We start from the raw sequence: 21994 nt of genomic DNA, 5'->3' as shown, positions 1-21994 counted from the left end.
ATTTCAAGGGAAAAAAGTGTCATTATAAATAAGTGTAAATTTGGAATAACATGATTATGTTGTGTAGTTAAATGATGTTCCCTTAAAAAAATTAGATTTTCAAAGGATGCACAATTAATAACATTAATTGTGCATATTTTTTCATATGGTAAGAAGGTTACGTAGAGAGTTCTAAAAAATCAAAAATAAAAAAAGATCGCAAAAGTAGATATCACAATTATATCAAATGATAGAGTTGAACGTACATGATCTAAATGAATTTGTTGATTCCATGTGTCTCACATGATGTACATAGAAATTATGTATGTACAACTCAACAACATATAACTGGGGTATCAACTGAGGATATCCTATCATTACTGTTACAAAATTGACACCAAGAACTCCCGTATAAAAAAACAACAATAAATCATAATGGCTGAGGTAAGTACAACAAAATTATTCAATCATTCATTAATAAAATAATTAATTAGGTTATATATATGTGTGTTGAAAATTCGATTTCAACGAAAAATATATTTTTTGTATTTCTCTAAAAACCACTTTATTACTATTAAATAGTTAAAATGGTCACCAAAAAGGTCTATGTGGCAGTTGAGAAGGAATTAGTTTCACGCGCCGACTCTGTGAGTGCACACACCGCAATACTTTTAAGCCGCCAAGTGTACACAGCTGCACATGCCAGCCTCTCGTGGAGTTTCACTTGCATAGACGGACGATCATCGATGGAAAAAGATTGGTTGGAATTATTCCACCAATTTCACCAAATTTACACCATTGAATGGTGGGGTGTGGTGTTATCAAATCCAATGCAATCATGCATTGAATGAAAGAGATTTGTTGGAATTGGTTGGACTAATTCCAGACCTCCTATCCCCTCACCAATCAACGTATCATGCCACGCGTTAGCACTTCAGCGCACAAAATTTTTTATCAAGTTTAAAATTGAGTCCTGATCCATAAAAATATTGTCCGATTTATTTGTTTGAATTCTAACTCGAATTATATTATTATCCGGTTTATTTGTCTGGATTTAAAAACAAATTCGGGTATAGTCAATTAAATACGTCTGAAACTCAATTTAAATGAGGGTATGAACATGTAAATATTTTAGAAACACGTATTGTTGTCCAACTCGAAACCGATTTTTTTTCATCCCTAAGACCACTAAAATGACGCCACATGTTGACACCGAGGGAGGCGTTTGTGCTATATATACACCCGCATGGTGGTGTGGCTGAAGGTGCGGGAGGAGTTGAGATTAGTCTTCTTCATTGGCTCAATTTCTTGCGAAATTTTTGCTCTTGTTTCTCTCCTTCTCTCCATTTCTATTTACTGAGCAAAAATGTTTATTGAGAATTTTAAGGTTGAGAGTCCTAATGTGAAGTACACAGAGACTGAGATTCACTCTGTGTACAACTATGAGACCACAGAACTTGTTCATGAGAACAAGAATGGCTCATATCAATGGACTGTCAAACCCAAAACTGTCAAATACGAATTCAAAACAGACACCACTGTCCCTAAATTAGGGTTTGTAGGTTACCCTTTTGGTTTTACATTTCTGCGTTTCATTTTGTTCCATTGAAGATTGTCTCTTTTTTCCTGGGTAAGTTTTAAATTTTCTTATGATTTTCTCAGGGTTATGCTTGTGGGATGGGGAGGAAACAACGGCTCAACCCTTACTGCTGGTGTGATAGCCAACCGAGAGTAAGTTTTTTTTTTTTTCCATTCAATTTTGGATTAAAAAATTGGGTTTCTGGTTGTTGAAATTTTGTGGGTTTTTGAAGACTTGTTTATGCAAAATTTTGTTTGTATTGATTTTTTAATTCAATCTAATATCTGGGTCTTGATTGTTTTCAGAGGAATCTCTTGGGCAACCAAGGACAAAGTGCAGCAAGCCAACTACTTTGGCTCACTAACTCAGGCATCATCAATTAGAGTTGGGTCTTACAATGGAGAAGAGATTTATGCTCCATTTAAGTGCCTTCTTCCTATGGTAACTATCCATCTAATTCACTGGAAATGTTTTCTTTTTTGGGTATCAAAGATTGATTTTTGATAGTAATTAAGTTTTTCTAAATATACAGGTGAACCCAGATGAGATAGTGTTTGGGGGCTGGGACATAAGTGACATGAACTTGGCTGATGCCATGGCCAGGGCTAAGGTTTTTGACATTGATTTGCAAAAGCAGCTAAGACCCTACATGGAAAATATTGTCCCACTCCCTGGAATCTATGACCCAGATTTCATTGCTGCCAATCAAGACTCCCGTGCCAACAATGTTATCAAAGGCACAAAGAAAGAACAAGTTCAACAAGTCATCAAAGACATTAGGTGTCATTAAAGTACCTTTTGATTGACATTTTGAGTTGGGTTTTTAGCTTCTAATGGAATTGATGTGTGCTGGGCTGCTGGGTGTCTTTTTGTGTTAATCAGGGAATTCAAGGAAAAAACCAAAGTGGACAAGGTAGTTGTGCTGTGGACTGCCAACACAGAAAGATACAGTAATGTAATTGTGGGCTTAAATGACACTATTGAGAATCTTTTTGCTGCTTTGGAGAAAGATGAAGCAGAGATTTCACCTTCCACCTTATATGCTTTGGCTTGTATTGAAGAGAACATTCCTTTCATCAATGGAAGCCCACAGAACACTTTTGTTCCAGGTTTTATGCCTCTTATTACATTTCTTTTCAATTCTATTTAAAGTAACATGTGCTGTTCTTTCAAACTCTAAAATGTTTACTTAAACAGGACTAATTGATTTGGCCATAAAGAGGAACACTTTGATTGGTGGAGATGACTTTAAGAGTGGTCAGACCAAAATGAAATCTGTTCTGGTTGATTTCCTTGTTGGGGCTGGCATCAAGGTACTGGATTTCTAGTCAAAATGATGTTATTTTTTTTTTTCCTAAAATGAAGATAATATTGATGGGGTAGTTATGATTATATTGATCTAGCCAACATCAATTGTGAGCTACAACCATTTGGGAAACAATGATGGCATGAATCTCTCAGCACCGCAAACATTCCGGTCCAAGGAAATCTCCAAGAGTAATGTTGTTGATGACATGGTTGCAAGCAATGGTATCCTCTTTGAGCCCGGCGAGCATCCTGATCATGTTGTGGTGATTAAGGTAATAGTTTTCAACCCTCTCTTCTGTGCAGATTGTGTGTGAGAATTATTAACTTGATCGTTTGGTCTCACGTTGGTTTGATGGTGTATTTTGTAGTATGTGCCATATGTTGCAGACAGCAAGAGGGCTATGGATGAGTACACATCTGAGATATTCATGGGTGGGAGAAACACAATAGTGCTGCACAACACATGCGAGGATTCGCTCCTCGCTGCACCCATCATCTTAGATTTGGTCCTCCTGGCTGAACTCAGTACCAGGATCCAGCTCAAAGCTGATGATGAGGTATAAATCTATGCAATCCCATATTTCCTTTACTGAATGAAATGTTTCCTTTTGTGGGTTTGTTTACAAACAGAAGTATTAATGTGAATTGGTCTTAATTTTGTCAGGGGAAGTTCCATTCCTTCCACCCAGTGGCTACCATTCTCAGTTACCTCACCAAGGCCCCTCTTGTAAGTCTAATGCATCTGATTCTAGCAATTAAAAAAGATGACTGCTTTGGTTAGAGAAGTATGAATTGAATCATGAATGGGAGATTTAGAGAGAATAATCTCTTGGTTTCTTAAACAATCAACTGTAAAAATGCTTAAAAATACGGTTTTTTTTTTTTTTTTAACCAGGTTCCACCAGGCACTCCGGTGGTGAATGCACTGTCGAAGCAGCGGGCAATGCTTGAGAACATACTGAGGGCATGTGTTGGTCTGGCTCCTGAGAACAACATGATTTTAGAATACAAGTGAAGAAATGTGGGAGCTGACCGCGGAAGATGAGAGTGGCTGGCGCCAATTTCTTTGATCATGTTTTCCCTTTCTCTTCTGTGGCCAATGTTTATAGTTATCTTAGAGATGTAATGCTGGGTGTTGATTGTTCATCAGTTTTTTCCATTTTATCTTTTCTGGATGGTGCTTATAATTATGAATGTATTAATTATATGGAGCAACCACCTCTTTTGTGTATTGTGATGGAATTTATAGATAATAAAAACAGAATTGTGTTTCAGCAAAAGGTGTTTACTTTACTCAACGAATGAGATTATGTTGGATATATTTTTTTTTTTTTTTAAATTCAGGGATTTGGGGAAGGATTGGACTCGAATCCACACCCTTGTGGATGGATCAGTCCTTACATGCCAACCATTTGCCGTTCTACTACAGAACTATTAAACATGCGAATTGGTTTTTGGCTACGAATAAACATGGGATCAGCATTTCATTTACGAGGAGCTCGAGTTGAGTACGTACATCCATGGTTGTCCAAAGCCCGATTTTAATCATAAGATCGTATGATTTTATGATCTTAGATAACCAAAACGATTCGAATCGATGTAAAATCTCAAAATTGATAAAATCCATCGATCTTACCTTACGATTTTACCCGATTTTACCGATTTAAACCTTAATAGACTTATGGAGTCATGAGCTTAGGGGTTGTGGTCTATTAATCATGTGCTTATGTTTCTAATCCTAGTTTTTGTTGAAAAATTGGTTCTAATTTATTAACGTGATATAATCATGCACAATTATTGTATTTGTTTTTCATAGTTCTTTGGAGATCTTAAAAAATTATAATTTTATGAAATATTAACATGTCTATAAATAAATAATAATCACATTTTTGAACTTTTTATTACCTATAAACTATAGTATATTATATCATGTTAATTATTTATTTAAAAATAAATAATTATATTATTTTACAATTGTTTTTAAAATTTTATAAAATCTGACAATTTCACGATTCGATTTTACACGTCTTTCATTGATCTTATATAAGATCCCGATTTTGACAACCTTGTGTACATCTACGAGCATAGATCAACACAGTATCAAAAATCAGGTGTTGTTTGCTGAGCAGTGTGTCAAAAAGAGAGTGATGTTGAAATTACTCGACAAAAGAAGCCGCTTTATGACACCAGGCATCACTACTACTTTCTTTGTCTGAAATCTTTTCCTTCGATGGGGGTAAAGTGTGTCTGAAATCCTTTTCCTCTCAATGGGGTAAAGTGTGTCATGGTGCTGTGTTGTCATTTCAAATCCTAATCAGTATCATAAGAAAACTAATCCTAATCCTAATCCTTATCCTTATCCTAGTATCATAAGAAAACTAACATTAATCCTAATCCTTATCCTTATCCTTATCCTAGTATAGTAGTATGTCTGTCTTGTGCAAAACTGAATCAGAGGATGTGTTATCCTAATTTTAATGTAAGTGGGATTTCACTGCACAATGAGGAGAGGGTATTTCATAAAACAATTTCCCAACTCTTAACTAGAAATTTCACTCCTTTGAAAAAAAAATTTCAAAACTAAATGGGTTTACATTCCTGCCTAGTTGATACACAATTATCATTTGTCAACAATCAAACAAATGAGAAGGAAATAAATTCTTTACGTATTCTAACTATGGTTATCCTCTCCCTCTGATCTACCGCCAATCGAAACTAGACTCTCAACATAATTTCCAACCCAGAAGTGATTTGTACGCCTGATATGAAAATCATGGAGATGTTGGGTGTTGGGGTGATACAACGCAAGCATTAAGTTACGAGTTTCCCAACACACTCCACCATTCTTGCAGAATCCCAAAGGCTTGTGAACTCCTGAAATAGGCCCAATGCTCATTTGTTTGACACAAGAGTAGTCGTTTGCTCCATTTTTAGTCATCACCCATAAATCTAGTGGGGATGGATCCTTCCACAGAGAAATCATAACAGCAAGGGAACCTTGAAAGATTGCAAGATCCCCAAAGTATTTGAAAAGCGAGACACCAAAATCAGGCAGTGGCACGATTTCAAACACTTCCTCAGCCATGGAGAAAGACAAAATCCGGAATCCATCACTTCTGGTGAGCCACCAATAGCAAACTCCATCAATGTACCTACCATATTTATAAGCACCTTCATCAAACATTAGAAGGTCATTAGGAACAACAAGAATTATTAGTTTTGAGAGAGTATAACTCAATTTGTGGAACCCAACATCTTCTAGAATCAATCCAGTTTTTAATAATCCTTACTAGCTTGTAGTCATTAGTTTTGCACTCAAAGCCGAAGCCGAGGCCAAAAAACAACATTGGCATGGAATCAGGTGGACGCTTAATAGGGGATGGAGGAAGAGGCCTGAATTCTCTAGTTGCTGGATTCCAAAACGCCACCTTCAATATATTCTCATGTATACAGAATAAACCATTACATGGACCCGCGACGCATTGTTCATAGTGAGTGGACATGAACGATGCCCATATCTTTTCTTTGATGCCATGCATTCCGTCCATATTATCAGAAAAGATGATGAAGTGCCGCTTTTCAGAGGTACCATGTGTTACAATGGCATTAACGTTCATCTTGGATTGATTTTGATGGTGTTTCGATATAAAATCTTGGCTTCTCAACATATAGTACCAAGATTTGCAAACACACTTGAATCGCGTAAGCGATTCTACTGGGAGCATCCACAGAATCTCGACCACCAAATCTTCTGGAAGATCAGCCATTGATGGAAGATTGGAAGAAGAAAAGCCTCGTACCACAACACCTATACATATATATACACACACACACACGCACGCGAAGGACCCAGAACAAGTCTCAAACTAATTCGATTAATATTCCTAATCCTAACCTTACATAACCATGTATAGCCATGTAAAACTCATGGATGTAGACACTCTTACCGAACAACGTAAAACTCTTATGGTGTTAATTTTCGATTGATCTGTGTACGTTTGCTCTCTTTTTCTATTTATCTTTGTTGTCCGCGTTGTTCTATTTTTCCAACAGTTTGAGCCCCCTCCTCCTACTAACAAACAATAACATTACTAACAAAAGAACTTATCAACAAATAATCCAACATCGGGCACCATTCAATGTATTTAAAAACCTACATTAGCTCATCACATGAGCGTCAGAATAGCAGGTATATACAGACTACAGTCTATCCCCTTGAAATGACATTAATCATTTGGAACCAGAAATACAATATTTAGCTTAGATAAATTCATGATTATAAGAAGATGGAAGCTCCGGGAGACCTCTTGAATCCAACCTGTCTCTCAACCACAGCACGCCCATTTTTTCTGCAATTGAAAATATAGAAACCATTCAGTATCAAGAGAGCTATCAAACGAGCAAAAATTATATTCATTCAGGTCGTGATTATTGCTTTCAAGGTATACCATTTTGGAAAACATGCTTCTCATTCTTTCCTTGGAGCGGTAGCCACGGTGTTTTTGGTCAGATGCGATGGTCTGGTACTTCTGCTTTGAGCCCACATTTTCGAACAATCCACCAGCCCTTTTCTCTTCTCTAAAGTTATCAAATATGGTACTGTATGATGCAGCAGATGCAGGATTGTTTACATCCCATTCACCGAATTTGGGGAGTGGTTGAGCCTGTTTTGGCATGGAAAAAGAATAAGTAATATGCATTAATAGATCACAACAATTTCCAAACTAATAGAACAACAGTAACTCCTATTAGATTGGTTTAAATATAACTTAGTGCAGTGCAGCATCATCCACATCACAAAGCAATGCCAATGTCATGATCAAATGGTAGACACAGCCTTTGAATCCTAAGTAGAGTGAAGTGAGTTTACAGACTCGACTTGATAATGTGCATAAGGCTTCAACTATGGACATTGTTTTGGATGATCATAACAAAAGTCCTCAACAACATTCGCTCATACACACGCAAAACAAATAACAACGAACAACATGGCCAAGTTTGAATCTCAGATAGTATAACATATTTGGGTTCATTGATGCAATTTCTTCGAGCAAACCCAGTTGGATCCAAGTCCGTTTCATGAATTCTTCTCATTGTTAAACCCTATCAAGTGAAAAAAAAATTCTTTGGGACCAATTTCAAACCGACATTGGCACACATGTTGCTCAAAATCAACGTTTCTTCCGGCACAATTGCATAGTCCTGGCCAACGTTGGTCAAGGCACATGAACAGGATCAACTAAAAAAACCAAACCCTCCTCTCAATGTGGGTGGAAGGTCACTGGAGTGGTGGGAAACTAGCACCCTGGGTTGAAATATGATTGGCCTGCCTTTGGATGCTTTCAAACATGAAAACAATACATTTTCAAAGCAGAAACGAACAATCAACGATTGAACCAGTAATGAAACAATGATTCCTCGGTTGAATCAATGACAACAGTATATCAACATAACAAAGAAAACCCAATTCATAAAACCCTGACTTGCCATGTTTGTCCACTGTAAAACCCTATCCCAATCGCCAAACACCATAACCCAGATAATTTTTTAAAAAACAAAATCCAAAAAAAACACTCGATGAATCAGGACCCCAACAACAAACAGCAAGCCACAGAACAAATAAATAAAACATAATTGTATAAATAAAGGTAAAAGAAGGAAGAGAATATTGCATACCATTGACACGATGACTGAGACAGATGGGTCCGGACTCTTGTTTGTAAATTAGTTTGATTAGGAGCAGCAATGGAAGAAGTTATGATCCATTGAAAGAGACAGAGTGAGAGTGTAATTTAAAGGTAAAGTAGAAACCAAAGCGATTTGATTCGCTTCAGCTACGGCTCTCACTCGTCTCAGACGCGGAATTACGTTCCCCATTTTTGGTTTCCTGTTTTGTGATTCAATCCGGAGGGCCATTTTCTTGTTTTGTGTCGTACACGGTGCCTGAGGCTGAGGAAGGGTGAAACGGCAGCGTTTTGTTGGGAATGTATCCGATTCCGATGGGCTTCATTTGGCCCACTTAATTATTTCACAAGCTAACTCGCTGTCTCTTTTACTGATTAATGGGGCCTTAGAGGCCTTCCATCAGTGAACTTATTATGGCCCATTTAACTATATCACGACTTGTGAGTTGGGACTTAAGCCTTTTGCAGATCTATGGGCCTCAATCGGTTAAACTTATTGAGGCCCACTATGAAATTTTAAATCGGGTGTCCTTATTTATATACATAATTCAGTAGATTCACTGCAAACACATTTTTTAAAAAATTTAAATTTACTAAATTATCTTTATATGAAACTAACTTAAGATATGTTTACTTTTTGCCCAGGATTAGGTTTAGTATTCTCATCCAATTAGTACCACGTTTCCTATAAATTTCTAATATGCGCACAAACTATACGCACTTGAAATCTAATGACGGTAATAAAGCACAACAAAAGTCGGGACCACACATTTTCTGTGGGATCCGTTACATCTGTGATTAAAAAATAAGTATGTATAGTTGGTGCACATTCGAGAGTCCTTTATGTATATGTATATGTATATGTATGTAAGACTTCTATTAAGACAGTTTGGCAAGCAGCTATATATGCATACATATGTACCCATTACTTCTATCAAGACAGTTTGGCCGAGTGGTCTAAGGCGCCAGATTTAGGCTCTGGTCCGAAAGGGCGTGGGTTCAAATCCCACAGCTGTCAAATTTTTTTCATTGTTATATAATTGGCCGGGCCTAAGTTAAAAATGTATTGATGGGCCGAATCACAAGTGTGGCTTAAATAGATCGGCCCATTTACACTTTTTCCACAACACTCCTCTCTATGAGAAATTAATAATAACGGCATAATTACAAAAGGACAAAAGTGTGAAAGGCAATTGTTTGGTTGATTTTGACATGATGTAATTGCAATACGTCGTATCATTAGCAGGTAAAAAGACAGAGAGTAGACTTTGTATTTTCTCGAGAAAATCTTTGACACAAAAGTAAAGCAGTAAAAAACAGATCAGCTTTTAGTCCCATCTTGTTCTTCTAGGGGGCATGCATAGCGGTAGCGACGCATCCTCCTAAGATTGCCCTTTGCGTTGGCGCCTACCGTCACCCCCAGGCCCCAGTTTTTAGGATTTGTCAAGGACTACTGACGCTACACAGATACATACAATTGGTACGCAACTCAAAACTTGCAGTATAGGCAACTTTTTTTTGTTGGGTAATAACATTTGTAACGGTGTTATTTTGTCTGGATCAATAAATATGTATGAGGTTTTATGTTTTATTAATGTGGTTGTATTAGGTTTTGTGTTTTACTGATGTGACTATATTGAGAGATGTGTTTTGCTATTGTGGCTATATTGGAAGATTATGTTTTGGTGTAGTTTTATTGTGGATAATATAGAGGGTATGGGAATTTGTTGGTCTCCATGTTGGGTGGGAAGAAAAAATGTATAAGAATTTGTGTTTTGCTGATATGATTGTATTGAAAGACATGTTTGGCTTGACTTTTTATGTAATATATGTGGGATTTAATATTGATTTTTGTTGGCTCAACAAAATATGACCATTGGAATTGCTCTAATAATAACAAGTTTATTATTTGGACATCCGAGACATGTGTTTTAAAATTCTGTCCAGTTCACATAACCGAGTTTGAACATAAGTTATATGTTCAAAATTCGAGACTAAACACAAAATTTTTGTCCTATTTAAAATCGGGTTCGTGTCAAAACACATAAATTTTGTCTTATTTACTTATCCGGAGCCTAACTTGGATTAGGTTATTGTTCGAATTTAAATCAATTTGGGTTTGGTCAATTAAAAAAATCGAAATCTGATTCGGGTTAGGGTATGAACATGTAAATATTTCGTAAACACATGTTGTTGTCTAATCCGGAAATTGATTTTTAGCTATCCCTAATCCAAGATTGGCCTAAACTCATACCGTCATATTTTCACATATAGAAGTTTCTCACCTAACGACAGAGTAAGTTGGGCCGAATGTTAGTGCGTGGTCACAAGAGTATTATTTTCAGTGAGAATCAAATTCAATATATGTCAAGTCCATATTCTTGGTACTAACGAGATTCATCAATAGACTATCACGACATCGTGTTCCTTAATAATTGTGGTTTTGAACTCTAATTGCCTAATTTAGTAATTTGAACTGATATGATGGTAATGTTAAGTGGGACAGGACGGTATTGCAAATGAGGAACCGAAGGTGTAAAAGAGAGCGAGTAAATGCATAGTGAATTAATGCGGAAGGAGGAATCTATGGATGATGAATTGACGAACAAACCACTACAATCCAAAAACTATTCCTACAATACATTGGCTCTCTGGACGAGGTTTTTCAAATTTCATTCTTCCTTTCACTGTATTTAAGTTTTGACTTGAACAAAGCACGTGAAGGGTTGGTTTGGTCTTAATCCCATAGAAAGTTGCATACATTGATTGATTATAGGGGTGGTAAAATTATATCCGCTCCGGATAATCTAATTTGTTCGATACGGATTAAATCAAATTTTGACATAAGTTATATGTTCAAAATTTGGATCCAAACACAGCATTTTTGTCCAGTTTAAAACCGAGTATGAATCCAAACACATAAATCTTATTCGATTTACTTGTCCAGACCCTAACTCGGATTAGGTTATCTTCTGATTTACTTATCCTGATTTAAACTAATTTGGGTTTGATTAATTAAGTACGTCCAAAATCCAATCCGGGTTAGTGTCCTGACATATAATTTTTTTGTAAACGCGTGTTGTTGCCCTATCCGAAACCGATTTTTTGCCATCTCTAATTGATTGGCCAAATACACTCACAATAAAATAGGTTGCTTTGAGCCTTAGGCCCAAACGATTGTATCCTTAAAATGGTAATTAACAATTGAGAGGTGTTGGTATTAACTTACAAAACACTTTGCTTTCCCTCAACTTTTCGATGTGGGACATTTTAGCTTAACAATTTTTGAATCATGTATGGGCTATACTTGATTTTGTAAAATTAGCTAGTAGTAGTTGCAAGTTAATACAATTTGTGCTCATTGAAAGATTGATAGTGTTCTAATTTCGTTGTCGAATGTTCAATTGTTACAATCCAATAATCTAAAGTTGAAATTTATCCCATTCGATAACTCGGACATAATTTTCCTATTTCAGCCAATCAACCCGACCGCTTATGTGGAAGGTTAAATGTTCGAACAATCAATAACGAAATTAGAATACGATCAAATCTTTCCGTAACACACATCTTACGTACTCATATTTACCCTAGTTGTCGCTCTTATTTAGATTATGGCCTTGCAACAAAACAAGATGTGAGCAGGGTTTGGCAGTTGGTGTCTCTGCACTCCCATTTTTGGCTACCTGAGCAGGGCCCTCTGCTCGGGGCTCTCCTTCATCGGTTTGATCTGAGCAATTGTTGGTAATGGGGTATATCATGTCATAGTAAATGCAGTCAGTATGTATCAGAGACATTAAGTATCCTAGAATCTAGAGCTAGCAAAAAGTCGAGTATTGTACAAAGGTTGGTTGGCTGGTTCCATAGCAATCCGATGAGTAGCTTTTACTGTCTCTTTCTCACACTGGTTCGGGATCAGAGAAAAACCAAAGTCAAAACAAGTTCACGGACCCCCCCCCCTCCCCCACACTTTTACATTCCCCCCACACTCTCTGTTTCTCTCAAAAGCAAAAGAATCCAAGGTAAAAGTGTAAAAATCTCTTTATCTTTCCCTTTCACCATATCCCAATACATAAAGGAAGGAGCAGTTCGTGTGGAAGAAGAAGAGGAACGAAGAGAAACCCAAAACCAGATATGGATGTGAGAAGCAGAAGAGCCAGAGAGAGTAGTCCAGACAGAGCCAAAGTGTGCATACGGCCTCGAGTCAAACCGATCAAAAGAGTCCAAGTAGTTTACTATATTTCAAGAAATGGTCAACTTGAGCACCCACACTACATGGAGGTCACCCATTCAGCCAATCAACAACTCCGTTTAAGAGGTCCAACATATAAATTCTCAGAACTTAATTTCTTGTTTAATACTTATCTTCTGTTCTTGATCTTAACTATTGTTTCTGTATTCTGTTTAGATGTTATCGATCGGCTTACTGCTCTGAGAGGCAAAGGCATGCCATCACTTTACTCTTGGTCTTGCAAAAGGTGCATATATTTGCTAGCTCTTAATACGTAAACTGGTTGTCATTTTTTCGAACACTTGGTGGGCGCGGATAGCGTCGCTGTAATAATCTAATCTTTAGTGTTGTCATTTTGAGCCCATTAATCAATTTCTCTAATTCACTCTCTTGAATTAGGAGCTACAAAAATGGGTATGTATGGAACGATTTAGCAGAGAATGATATCATCTACCCAGCAGAAGGGGCAGAGTATGTGCTCAAAGGCTCTGAATTGGTTGAAGGTTGCTCTGGTGATTGTCAAATTCTCCATAACTATGAGTGAATGTCTCATTATTTGTTTAATTATGTAGAGTTTTAACAGTTCTGCCACTTTTTTATTATTTGCAGAAAGTTTTCGACAGCTGATTGAAGAACCAAAACGTAAACCAGTAGATCTAACTCGAAACAGGGGACGCACAGAAACAGAGAAAGCTAGATACATTGAAGAACAAGAATACGAAGAGGAAGAAGAATATGAAGATGAGAAAACAAGCTTCACCAGCTCGACGACTACTAACTCTCGTTGTTCAAGGGGCGTGTCCACTGATGAACCGGAAGAGCAAGAGACCCACCCACCTGAGTCAACTCACCGTGACTCGCCGCCACCTTCCGAGTCTGCCAAAATCTCCGACAAACCCAAATGCCAAAGTACCAATACGTCCAAACGATTCGAAGATGGTGACCCGGCGACAACCGGTTCAGAACCGGGGCGCAACTCGGTCCTTCTCCAACTCATTGCTTGTGGAAACTTCGCTGGGAATAAGGGAAAAACTGTAAATCCGAAGCAACCGGTCTTGAAAAACACTGTGACTAGAGCAAGCAGCGATCTTCAAAAAGGGGTTCTGCGCAAGACTGCGATGAAGGTTGTTGAAGAGGAGATGATGATCAATTGTATATCGGAGAATCCAAGGTTTGGGAGTCTACTATCTGAAGGGAAAGAGTATTTCAGTGGAAGCATCGTTGAGTCAACGAGCGAAGACCGAGTTTTGACCGAGCCAGGCCTCAAGAGATCAAACTCTTACAATGAAGAAAGGTCAGCCAACTTTAAATCGGTTATGTTTTCAGTTTTTCACATAAATTTACCCATCAATCGGTCCGCTATAGACAATTATTTTGGTTTTTTTTCCTAACGGTCGGTTCTAACTAATTTTTTTAAAAAATAACCGATCAATAATTCGGTTTAATTTCTACTATTTTTTTAACACCCGTCATTGGATCTTGGTCAGGAGTGGGATGGCGGGACTAGGAGAGAGCCGGGAGGCAGAGGAGTCGAAGAAGGGAGACAAAGCAGTGAGAGCAAAATGCATTCCTATTAGAAAGCCTTCGTCTTCAAGACAAAACAAGAAATGATGATGAAGTTTGAGATTCAATGGAGTGGTTGTTGGAGGAATATTATTACATTAGCTGGTGTTCATTTAGGTTTTCTGTATAATTAAGAGAGATTTTTTCACTGTTGCTTTGTCTAAGGTTGGTAGGAGTAGTGAATGTGGATACTGTTAACGACTGTTGGATTCTCTGTTTCTCTTGCAGAATGGATACTTCCTAGGATTTTTGTCTTCGAGTGGTTTACTGATCATGGGCTGGGCCGATTGCTTACCCATTTAAGACCTTGCTCTTGTAAAGTTCAGCTGGGTCTCGAGGCCCAACTGGGTCATAGGCTTTCCTGTGGACCAACAATTAGTCCACCATCTTAAAGGTCTAATTCGGGCCAAGCCCGTTTTACACTCCTACACTAGATTAAGAGGACAAGGGAAAAGTATAGGGATTCCGGTAAATGAGATCTTAGTCATTCTAATAATTGATATGTCAAGTCTCTGGTTCAATAATAAGGTTTTAAGATCCCTGCATTTACATCAAGTAAGAGACGGACAAGATGAATTATTTGAATGATCGGGATTCCAACATTTTGTATTTTAAATGATTTATCCAATGCTATCACATCTTACCATTGATCTTATTAAATTAGAACACAATTTGTTTTTTAAGCCAGAGAATATATCACATGTAACAAGCACATGCTCTGTCTTAAAAGTCAATGACATATATACAATAATACAAAGTCTTTTGCATACTGTCAAATATGCGCACACAAAAATTTTCACCTGATGACAGACTAACTTAGGCAAAAGCCTAAATCGTGACCACCGGGTATTCATACGGTTTGGTCCCATAACTTAGGCAAAAGCCTAAATCTTTCGAATTCATACGGTTTGGTCCCATATCACATAACATATGTAATACGTACTCTGTTAACTTGTGTAAGTCTATGATTATATATAAATAAAAATAAAAATACTATATGCAAGCCATTGAAAGGACTGATCTATACGTGCGCAAGTGAAGGGAGAAGCAAGTGCTGGACCATTAATGTACATCGAGCACCAAACGCCGCAAGCCATGCTAATGTAAACTCTCAACGTTTGTTCACGTGACCATCTTGTTCTATCTATTTAATCTGCGTAGCCCAACTGCTGTACCTTCTCTACAGTCATGGCTAGGCTGCTCCTTTTGTTTGCCTTCCTTGTGCTTCCAGCACTTGTTAGCTCACAAACCCAGTCCCCGTTCCGCATTCACGGCCAAGTCTATTGCGATACATGTCGTGCTGGCTTCGAGACCTCCAAAACAACTTACATACGCGGTACGTTCAAAAAATTTGATTGTTGTCTTATCTCTGATTCGATCCCGCTGAAACTGATTAGTCTTTTTTTTGGCAGGCGCAATAGTGAAAATTGAATGCAAAGACAGGAAGAGTTTGCAACCTATGTACACCACACAGGGTGTGACTGGCGAAAATGGGAAATTCATTTTAACAGTGAACAGTGATCGCCAGGACCAGATATGCAACACTGTTCTTGTTAGCAGCCCAATCTCAGATTGCAGAACACCGGATCCGGGTCGAAACCGATCGGAAATAATCCTTACGGGGGACAATGGTGCTGTCTCTAATGTTCATTTTGCAAATCAAATGGGATTTCTCAAAGACAAGCCATTGCCTGGCTGCGCTGAATTGATCAAGAAATTGTTGTACTCTGATTCTTAGTCATGACTTGTTAGTACTTAACACTGCCATTCTTCTCAAATGTTGGTGTGATTTATATGTATTATCATCTTATATGTACCCTCTTCTTCTGATTAAATAAGATTATGTCACAACATGGAGTGTATATATATATATATTATAGTGAAATAAAGATTTTGTCAATACACAATCTATGGGATATGGTTGCTTTTAAATATTTGAAATAATTTGAATTTTGTACATAACCCATGTTCAAATGGATTGCATGAATCTTTCTTGGTCAAAAAATTCTAACAAATTGAATATAGCCTTGGGTGTAGCATGTAAGTATAACTCCAAATTGCAATAAGATCAAACAAATATGCAATGTCAAAATGAATATTTAAAATGAAATAAAATATTTCCCTAAAGTGGGCTATAATAATGATTTCCCATTTATGTTTTAGAGTTGACTTTTAGCTTGTGGGTACGTAATAACTCATCTACATGAACATTCTAACTTCTCAAGCATGTCTTTTCTTTTTTCTTTTAAAAAAATAGGGAGGGAAGATTCGAACCCTAATCGTCATGATGATACACACCATTTTTACCACTTATTATTACTATAGGGAGGTTTTACAGCAATAGAAGTCCAAATCTCAATATCATAATTCATTGAATTAAATTCACATGATAAACTTGTCATATAAAAACTATATAGCCAAGGCTTAGGGTACGTTTGGATGACATTGATGTTTGATGATCGATGATGTATTGTGCGCGCAGCCACAATTAAGTTTGGATGACGTTGATGTTTGATGATCACACACTAGGCTTTTACGGCAATAGAAGTCCAAATCTCAATATCATAATTCATTGAATTAAATTCACATGATAAACTTGTCATATAAAAACTATATAGCCAAGGCTTAGGGTACGTTTGGATGACGTTGATGTTTGATGATCACACACTAGGCTTGTGTCTAACTTATCGTGTCTTTAGGTGAGAATTTCTCTATCAATGTTGGTCTGTCGATCTGAATTGAAACCCATTTAGAATGTTCAAATGACAAATTTATATCTTCTCTTCTCTCGGTTATTTAAAAAAAAAAAAAAAAACCGACCTCTTGTTTCTCCACAACTAATTGTGAATTGTGATCTAACGGCTTTTGCCCTTACACTTCTTAAGATCTCCGAAAGGATTGGCGCCAAAGTCTCGCACTTCAACACAGATCTCACCAGATTCAATTTTCCGATTACCGTTAACCCAAAAATCAATCTTTTTCTCAGGAAAAAGAAAGAAAGAAAAGTTCATAGTTGAGGAGCACATCAAACCCAGATAATTTCTTTCTCAAATCCCATCTGAGAAAACATCGTATGACAGATCGTGACTGGTTCATGGGTTTATGAATATTGAATTGAATCTTGTGTTTTTGCTGCATAAGTTGATGAATGAATTCAAATCCACAAGCCCTACCTCTCCCACCAGCACTGAAAATTCTGTCAAGAATGACAAAAAGAAGAAGGTACTCTTTCTGCCTCCTCTCACATATACATACATACATACATACATATATATATAATTATTGTCTGCATTATGATTTTGTTCAATCTTTTTTTCCTTTTTTCTGCAAAGTCAATCATACCCAAGATTTTTAGCTCAAAAAGAAGTGGAAGAGGAGGCTCAGATCTCGATTTACTCAGACAACATAGAAGTGAAATTGTTCTTGGTATCTCTCTTCTTCAAATCCCTTTTCTTTTTATTTTATTGCTCCCTCTTTCCCTTTAAATGTTTCTTAATTTCTTGGTTTTCTCTCCTTGTTTTTGGGGTTTGGTTGGCAGATTTGGAGACGAGGATTACAGCAAGGAAGCAAGCTTTCATGGAGGCATCTCCAATCATGAGAAAAAGCTTCTCTGGTATGTGTGGTTGGTTTAGGTCAATGAAGGCAAATATTGTTTTATAATCTTAAGCACATGACGTTAAAGGAAATCTTTTGGATCCAGAAATCAAAATTTGGGTAGGTCAAATTTTGATTTAGTATGAGATGGTGGGGTACAAGGCCACGTCCACATGAAACAGAGAGAACAAGCTCTACCTATCTCTACTTGTATAATGTTGGTAGATGTTGGTAGATGACCTAACAACAATGAATTGGTATTCATTAATTCAGAAGATATTTAAACATTTATAAGAGACAATGTTCTGAAAAATCTATGTAGTATAAATGCGCATGTTTCGTTTGATGTGTGGTCACATGATGAAATATATGATAAAAAATGAGATCATTATATTTAAGGTAGAAATTAGGGGTGTCCACGATTGACAAAAGTTTAACCAACCGTTCGGCCGGTTGTTGTCGGTTTTTTCGGATTTTCGGTTGATTCTCACTAACGTATATTTGACAATAACCAACCAATCGATTGGTTTGGTGATTGGTTTGGTGTGGCATGATTTTTTAGACAACCCCAGTAGGATTAGCATTTATTGAAGATAAGTTGGAAGAAAGCCATTTAAGATGGTACGAATATCTACAACATAGAAACAACGTTGCGGCAGTAAAAAGAATTGAGAGGATTTGTATAAGAGAGAGTAGGAATCGAAGAGGAAGACTTAAAAAAGACGTGGCTTGATGTAGTAACAAATGATATGGATTCAATATAGGAGTTATAAAAGTATGATGCTAAATAGAAACGAATACACATAATGAATTCACTTTGATTTTCTCATACATAATGTAGGCGGCCATAAACTTTTGAGATAAAGAGCTTGGATGATGACGATGATTAACAAATTATTAGGAGAAGAAAAGCATGTGGGGATATGTGCAATGTTTTCCATGCAATTAACATCGACTCTTATTAGTGCGTCCTTACATTCGAAAAACAACAAAAACGTCGTTGGACTTTTGATCCTGATGTTGATTTTGATTTCTCATCTGCTCTCAGAAAGACAGAGTTCCAGAATTGAAGGCCTAAACTTATCAAACTTTGAGCCATCAATGGCTCCGCCAACTGAAGTTGAAGATTTCCGGTACGTCGCCATTTCTTTCTGATCATCAAGCTCATTTTGTTTCAATAATGTTGTTGATGTTGCAGAATATTTGTTGCTACATGGAATGTGGGAGGGAAGACACCCAACAATGGCCTCAACCTTGAAGATTTCTTGCAGGCAGAGGACTCTTCAGACATATATGTTTGTGGGTAATGAAAATTTGCTCAAAAACTTCGTTTCTTCGCAAGAAAAACTAGTCTTTGGAGTGTTTATTCTGCTCTTTTACTTCCAGATTCCAGGAAATTGTTCCTCTGAGTGCAGGAAATGTTCTGGTGATTGAAGACAACGAGCCTGCGGCGAAATGGTTGGCACTGATTAACCAAGCACTTAACAAGCCTAACCATAACTCCATGTATTCTGATACAAGCCCAAGTGGTAGTAGTTCAAGAGGCTCAAACAGCCATAGCTCCAAAGAGTCAAAATCTCACTTCTTCCACAAACCTTCTCTTAAAGTCCTTAGTAAAAATTATAGAACAGACGGTAGCCTTCTCAAGACCTGCAATTGCCTTGTGGATTCACCGATCCGGGACAAGCGCAGGCCGAGGAAGCTGAGTGACAGTCTAAGTAAATCAGAACTGGGAATCCTTCAACCTCGTCAAGATGGCAGTGTAGATGCCTTCCTTTCAATTGCTGATATAAGTCCCTCGCTGTGCTCGCCCCAGCAGCTTAGGTATAGTCTCATATCAAGCAAACAGATGGTAGGTATTTTTGTGTGTGTGTGGGCAAGGAAGGAGTTAGTACGTCACATTGCTCATCTCAGAGTCTCCACTGTAGGGAGAGGAATCATGGGTTGCCTTGGAAACAAGGTATGTAAATTCATGCGGTCCCATTGCCGGTCTAAACCTGTTTGCAGTTTAGAAATCAGAGTTTAGAGTAGTATTCAGTTAACAAAGAAGTTTTGGTTGGGATGGTGAATGTGGAAGGTCGAAAGTTCAACTCCCACACTCAACCATTTTGGCGTTATTTCCCGCACGGGTTTCGGCTCGATCTTACCTGCCAACGAATCATGATTTTACTGTTCCTGCTTAGATTAATGCTGGATTAATAATTTTGTTGCAGGGATGCATATCAATAAGTATGACATTGCACCAAACAAGCTTTTGCTTTGTGTGCAGTCACTTGGCTTCAGGTGAAAAGGAAGGTGATGAGCTCAAGAGGAATGCAGATGTGATTGAGATTCTCAAAAGCACCCAATTCACCAGGATTTGCAAGAATCCGGTCACTCGAGCCCCGGAAAAAATCATCGATCACGAGTAGGTTTGCATTAACACATTGATTTCTATTCTAATCCCTAGTGAATGAAATCTTTGTTTCTGATAACTTTTTTTTGCTACCGTTTTATTGAATAATTCAGGCGAGTAATTTGGCTAGGAGACTTGAATTACCGAATGGCATTAAGCTATGAAGAAACAAGAGTACTGTTGGAAGACAACAACTGGGACACCCTGCTGGAAAGAGATCAGGTTGGTCACTTAAACTTCAACAACCTAGCAAAACAACAAGCAACAAGTCCCACTGCTTATTTGGTTGTCTATTTGGTAACTGAGAACGATATCATCAATTTCGTCTATGTTGGACAGTCAAGTTGGGCCAAACATGCTGTGCGCACATCCTGTTGACAGATAAGTTAGACCAAGACCCAGCGTGAAACCGAACGGAAGACATAAAAATTATGTATTTCAACTGTACATACTCAAATTTTAGTCAATTGATTTATGTCTGTTTGTTGCCCACAGTTGAATATAGAAAGGGAAGCAGGGAGAGTATTCAATGGATTCAAGGAAGGACGGATCTTCTTCGCCCCAACCTACAAGTACTCGCATAACTCAGACTCTTACGCCGGAGAAACTAACAAATCCAAAAAGAAAAGACGAACACCGGCATGGTATATTCTCTGTCAGTGTGAATGAGATTTCTATGAATCGTATTGATGATCAATTGAAGCTTGAATTGATTTCCAGGTGTGATAGGATACTGTGGCGTGGCAATGGCATGGAACAATTAGCTTATATTAGAGGGGAATCAAGATTCTCCGATCACAGACCCGTTTGCGCTGTCTTTGCGGTGGCGGTTGAAGTTAGGGCCAAAGGAAACAACAAATTCAGGAAAGGCTATTCGTGTGCTGGGGCGCGATTAGCCTACAAGGAGGACTGCATTCCCCAAAGACATAGTTTCTACGAATTCTAATCAAAACCTCTGAAACAGAAGTCAGCGGCTAGAAACGCGTCACTAATGTGAGCGGAGCTAGACCTTTACTTATATATTACTTAGGGTTATATGCCAATCCGACGTGGAGCTATAAGTCTCGATAGAAATATTTTTATTTTCTGGTTACTCATTTAGAGATAGCGAGCGAGGCATCAGAAGTTCAATTCATAGCTAACTAGACAATGTTATGTTTTATTTCTTGTATAGGCACATCAAGCCATACATAGCAAATGACATAGTTAATAAGCTAGGAAATCAAATAGTCTACATTGCCAATGACGTGTACAAAGAAAACATACATATATTACCTTCATTTCAACTCTCAAAGGAATCTCATGTGCATTTCTTCATTTTTGTCATAAATCCAAACCTAAACACATCAAGGATATTGTTCGCTTTGGGCCACTAGTTTGCACGGATTTATTCTTTATGGGCCATCTCCATTGATTCTTAATCCCAGAAAATGTGTAACTTGTGTGAAAGGTATTAGGACTTTACTTATAAAAAAAGAGGTGATAAGACTTTATTTATGTAACAACTCGGTTGGTTTATGCCAATATGATGTGGGATATAATCTTGACAATTTCTAGAGAGAAACAATAGCAGCAAAAAGGGTAGGCAAAATAGAAGTAGCATGTGAATTGCCCTGAAATGGATTGAGATTCAAGTCCTCGCCTTTTCTTTGCTATCTCCATAT

General features: G+C 37.6%; 5 protein-coding genes and 1 non-coding gene across 7 annotated transcripts; 5 read left to right on the top strand and 1 right to left on the bottom strand.

Moving 5' to 3' along the window:
* Positions 1-1234: 1234 nt before the first annotated feature.
* Positions 1235-4146, top strand: LOC119998214 (inositol-3-phosphate synthase-like). The gene is made up of 10 exons (XM_038845480.1): positions 1235-1533; positions 1642-1710; positions 1864-1999; positions 2091-2338; positions 2441-2667; positions 2756-2871; positions 2962-3138; positions 3235-3423; positions 3531-3593; positions 3762-4146. The coding sequence occupies exons 1-10, from the start codon at positions 1346-1348 to the stop codon at positions 3879-3881; spliced, it is 1533 nt and encodes a 510-aa protein (XP_038701408.1). The 5' UTR covers positions 1235-1345; the 3' UTR covers positions 3882-4146.
* Positions 4147-6042: 1896 nt separating this feature from the next.
* On the bottom strand, positions 6043-8765 carry LOC119998409 (protein NOI4-like). 2 transcript variants are annotated; one of them, XM_038845737.1, is made up of 3 exons: positions 8543-8765; positions 7315-7530; positions 6043-7215 (listed from the first exon to the last, which is right to left on the bottom strand). In XM_038845737.1, exon 3 carries the CDS (start codon positions 6631-6633, stop codon positions 6061-6063), a length of 573 nt encoding a protein of 190 aa, XP_038701665.1. In that variant the 5' UTR covers positions 6634-7215; positions 7315-7530; positions 8543-8765; the 3' UTR covers positions 6043-6060. The 2 variants fall into 2 exon arrangements, with proteins under 2 accessions (XP_038701665.1, XP_038701666.1); XM_038845738.1 differs by lacking the exon at positions 8543-8765 and adding an exon at positions 8354-8475 and having other exon boundaries at positions 6936-7215.
* Positions 8766-9488: 723 nt separating this feature from the next.
* Positions 9489-9568, top strand: TRNAL-UAG. Its single transcript has one exon. It is a non-coding gene; the product is annotated as a tRNA-Leu (tRNA).
* A 3042-nt stretch (positions 9569-12610) lies between these two features.
* Positions 12611-14897, top strand: LOC119998927 (protein UPSTREAM OF FLC). The gene is made up of 5 exons (XM_038846400.1): positions 12611-12865; positions 12956-13025; positions 13178-13290; positions 13388-14072; positions 14266-14897. Exons 1-5 carry the CDS (start codon positions 12682-12684, stop codon positions 14387-14389), a joined length of 1176 nt encoding a protein of 391 aa, XP_038702328.1. The 5' UTR covers positions 12611-12681; the 3' UTR covers positions 14390-14897.
* A 530-nt stretch (positions 14898-15427) lies between these two features.
* On the top strand, positions 15428-16191 carry LOC119999131 (protein DOWNSTREAM OF FLC-like). Its single transcript, XM_038846649.1, has 2 exons — positions 15428-15677; positions 15754-16191. The coding sequence occupies exons 1-2, from the start codon at positions 15530-15532 to the stop codon at positions 16077-16079; spliced, it is 474 nt and encodes a 157-aa protein (XP_038702577.1). The 5' UTR covers positions 15428-15529; the 3' UTR covers positions 16080-16191.
* A 1252-nt stretch (positions 16192-17443) lies between these two features.
* On the top strand, positions 17444-21621 carry LOC119999113 (type I inositol polyphosphate 5-phosphatase 5). Its single transcript, XM_038846634.1, has 10 exons — positions 17444-17563; positions 17674-17767; positions 17880-17954; positions 18984-19068; positions 19134-19238; positions 19322-19895; positions 20149-20342; positions 20444-20552; positions 20826-20974; positions 21051-21621. Exons 1-10 carry the CDS (start codon positions 17444-17446, stop codon positions 21274-21276), a joined length of 1731 nt encoding a protein of 576 aa, XP_038702562.1. The 3' UTR covers positions 21277-21621.
* The last annotated feature ends 373 nt before the right edge of the window (positions 21622-21994 follow it).

The sequence above is a fragment of the Tripterygium wilfordii genome, chromosome 5, assembly GCF_013401445.1.
Source record: "Tripterygium wilfordii isolate XIE 37 chromosome 5, ASM1340144v1, whole genome shotgun sequence".
NCBI classification, from domain to species: domain Eukaryota; kingdom Viridiplantae; phylum Streptophyta; class Magnoliopsida; order Celastrales; family Celastraceae; genus Tripterygium; species Tripterygium wilfordii.
This window is presented reverse-complemented; position numbering and strand designations above follow the sequence as displayed.

Excerpts from the sequence above, each read along its gene's own strand:
- LOC119998214 (XM_038845480.1), top strand. The coding sequence starts at position 1,346 with ATGTTTATTGAGAATTTTAAGGTTGAGAGTCCTAATGTGAAGTACACA. Across the intron at positions 2,872-2,961 it reads TTGTTGGGGCTGGCATCAAG|CCAACATCAATTGTGAGCTA; the intron begins GTACTGGATTTC and ends ATATTGATCTAG. Across the intron at positions 3,139-3,234 it reads ATCATGTTGTGGTGATTAAG|TATGTGCCATATGTTGCAGA; the intron begins GTAATAGTTTTC and ends TGTATTTTGTAG.
- LOC119998927 (XM_038846400.1), top strand. The coding sequence starts at position 12,682 with ATGGATGTGAGAAGCAGAAGAGCCAGAGAGAGTAGTCCAGACAGAGCC. Across the intron at positions 13,291-13,387 it reads ATTGGTTGAAGGTTGCTCTG|AAAGTTTTCGACAGCTGATT; the intron begins GTGATTGTCAAA and ends TATTATTTGCAG. Across the intron at positions 14,073-14,265 it reads AACTCTTACAATGAAGAAAG|GAGTGGGATGGCGGGACTAG; the intron begins GTCAGCCAACTT and ends GATCTTGGTCAG.
- LOC119998409 (XM_038845737.1), bottom strand. The coding sequence starts at position 6,633 with ATGGCTGATCTTCCAGAAGATTTGGTGGTCGAGATTCTGTGGATGCTC.
- LOC119999131 (XM_038846649.1), top strand. The coding sequence starts at position 15,530 with ATGGCTAGGCTGCTCCTTTTGTTTGCCTTCCTTGTGCTTCCAGCACTT. Across the intron at positions 15,678-15,753 it reads CAAAACAACTTACATACGCG|GCGCAATAGTGAAAATTGAA; the intron begins GTACGTTCAAAA and ends TTTTTTTGGCAG.
- LOC119999113 (XM_038846634.1), top strand. The coding sequence starts at position 17,444 with ATGAATATTGAATTGAATCTTGTGTTTTTGCTGCATAAGTTGATGAAT. Across the intron at positions 17,564-17,673 it reads AGAATGACAAAAAGAAGAAG|TCAATCATACCCAAGATTTT; the intron begins GTACTCTTTCTG and ends TTTTCTGCAAAG. Across the intron at positions 19,896-20,148 it reads TGGGTTGCCTTGGAAACAAG|GGATGCATATCAATAAGTAT; the intron begins GTATGTAAATTC and ends ATTTTGTTGCAG.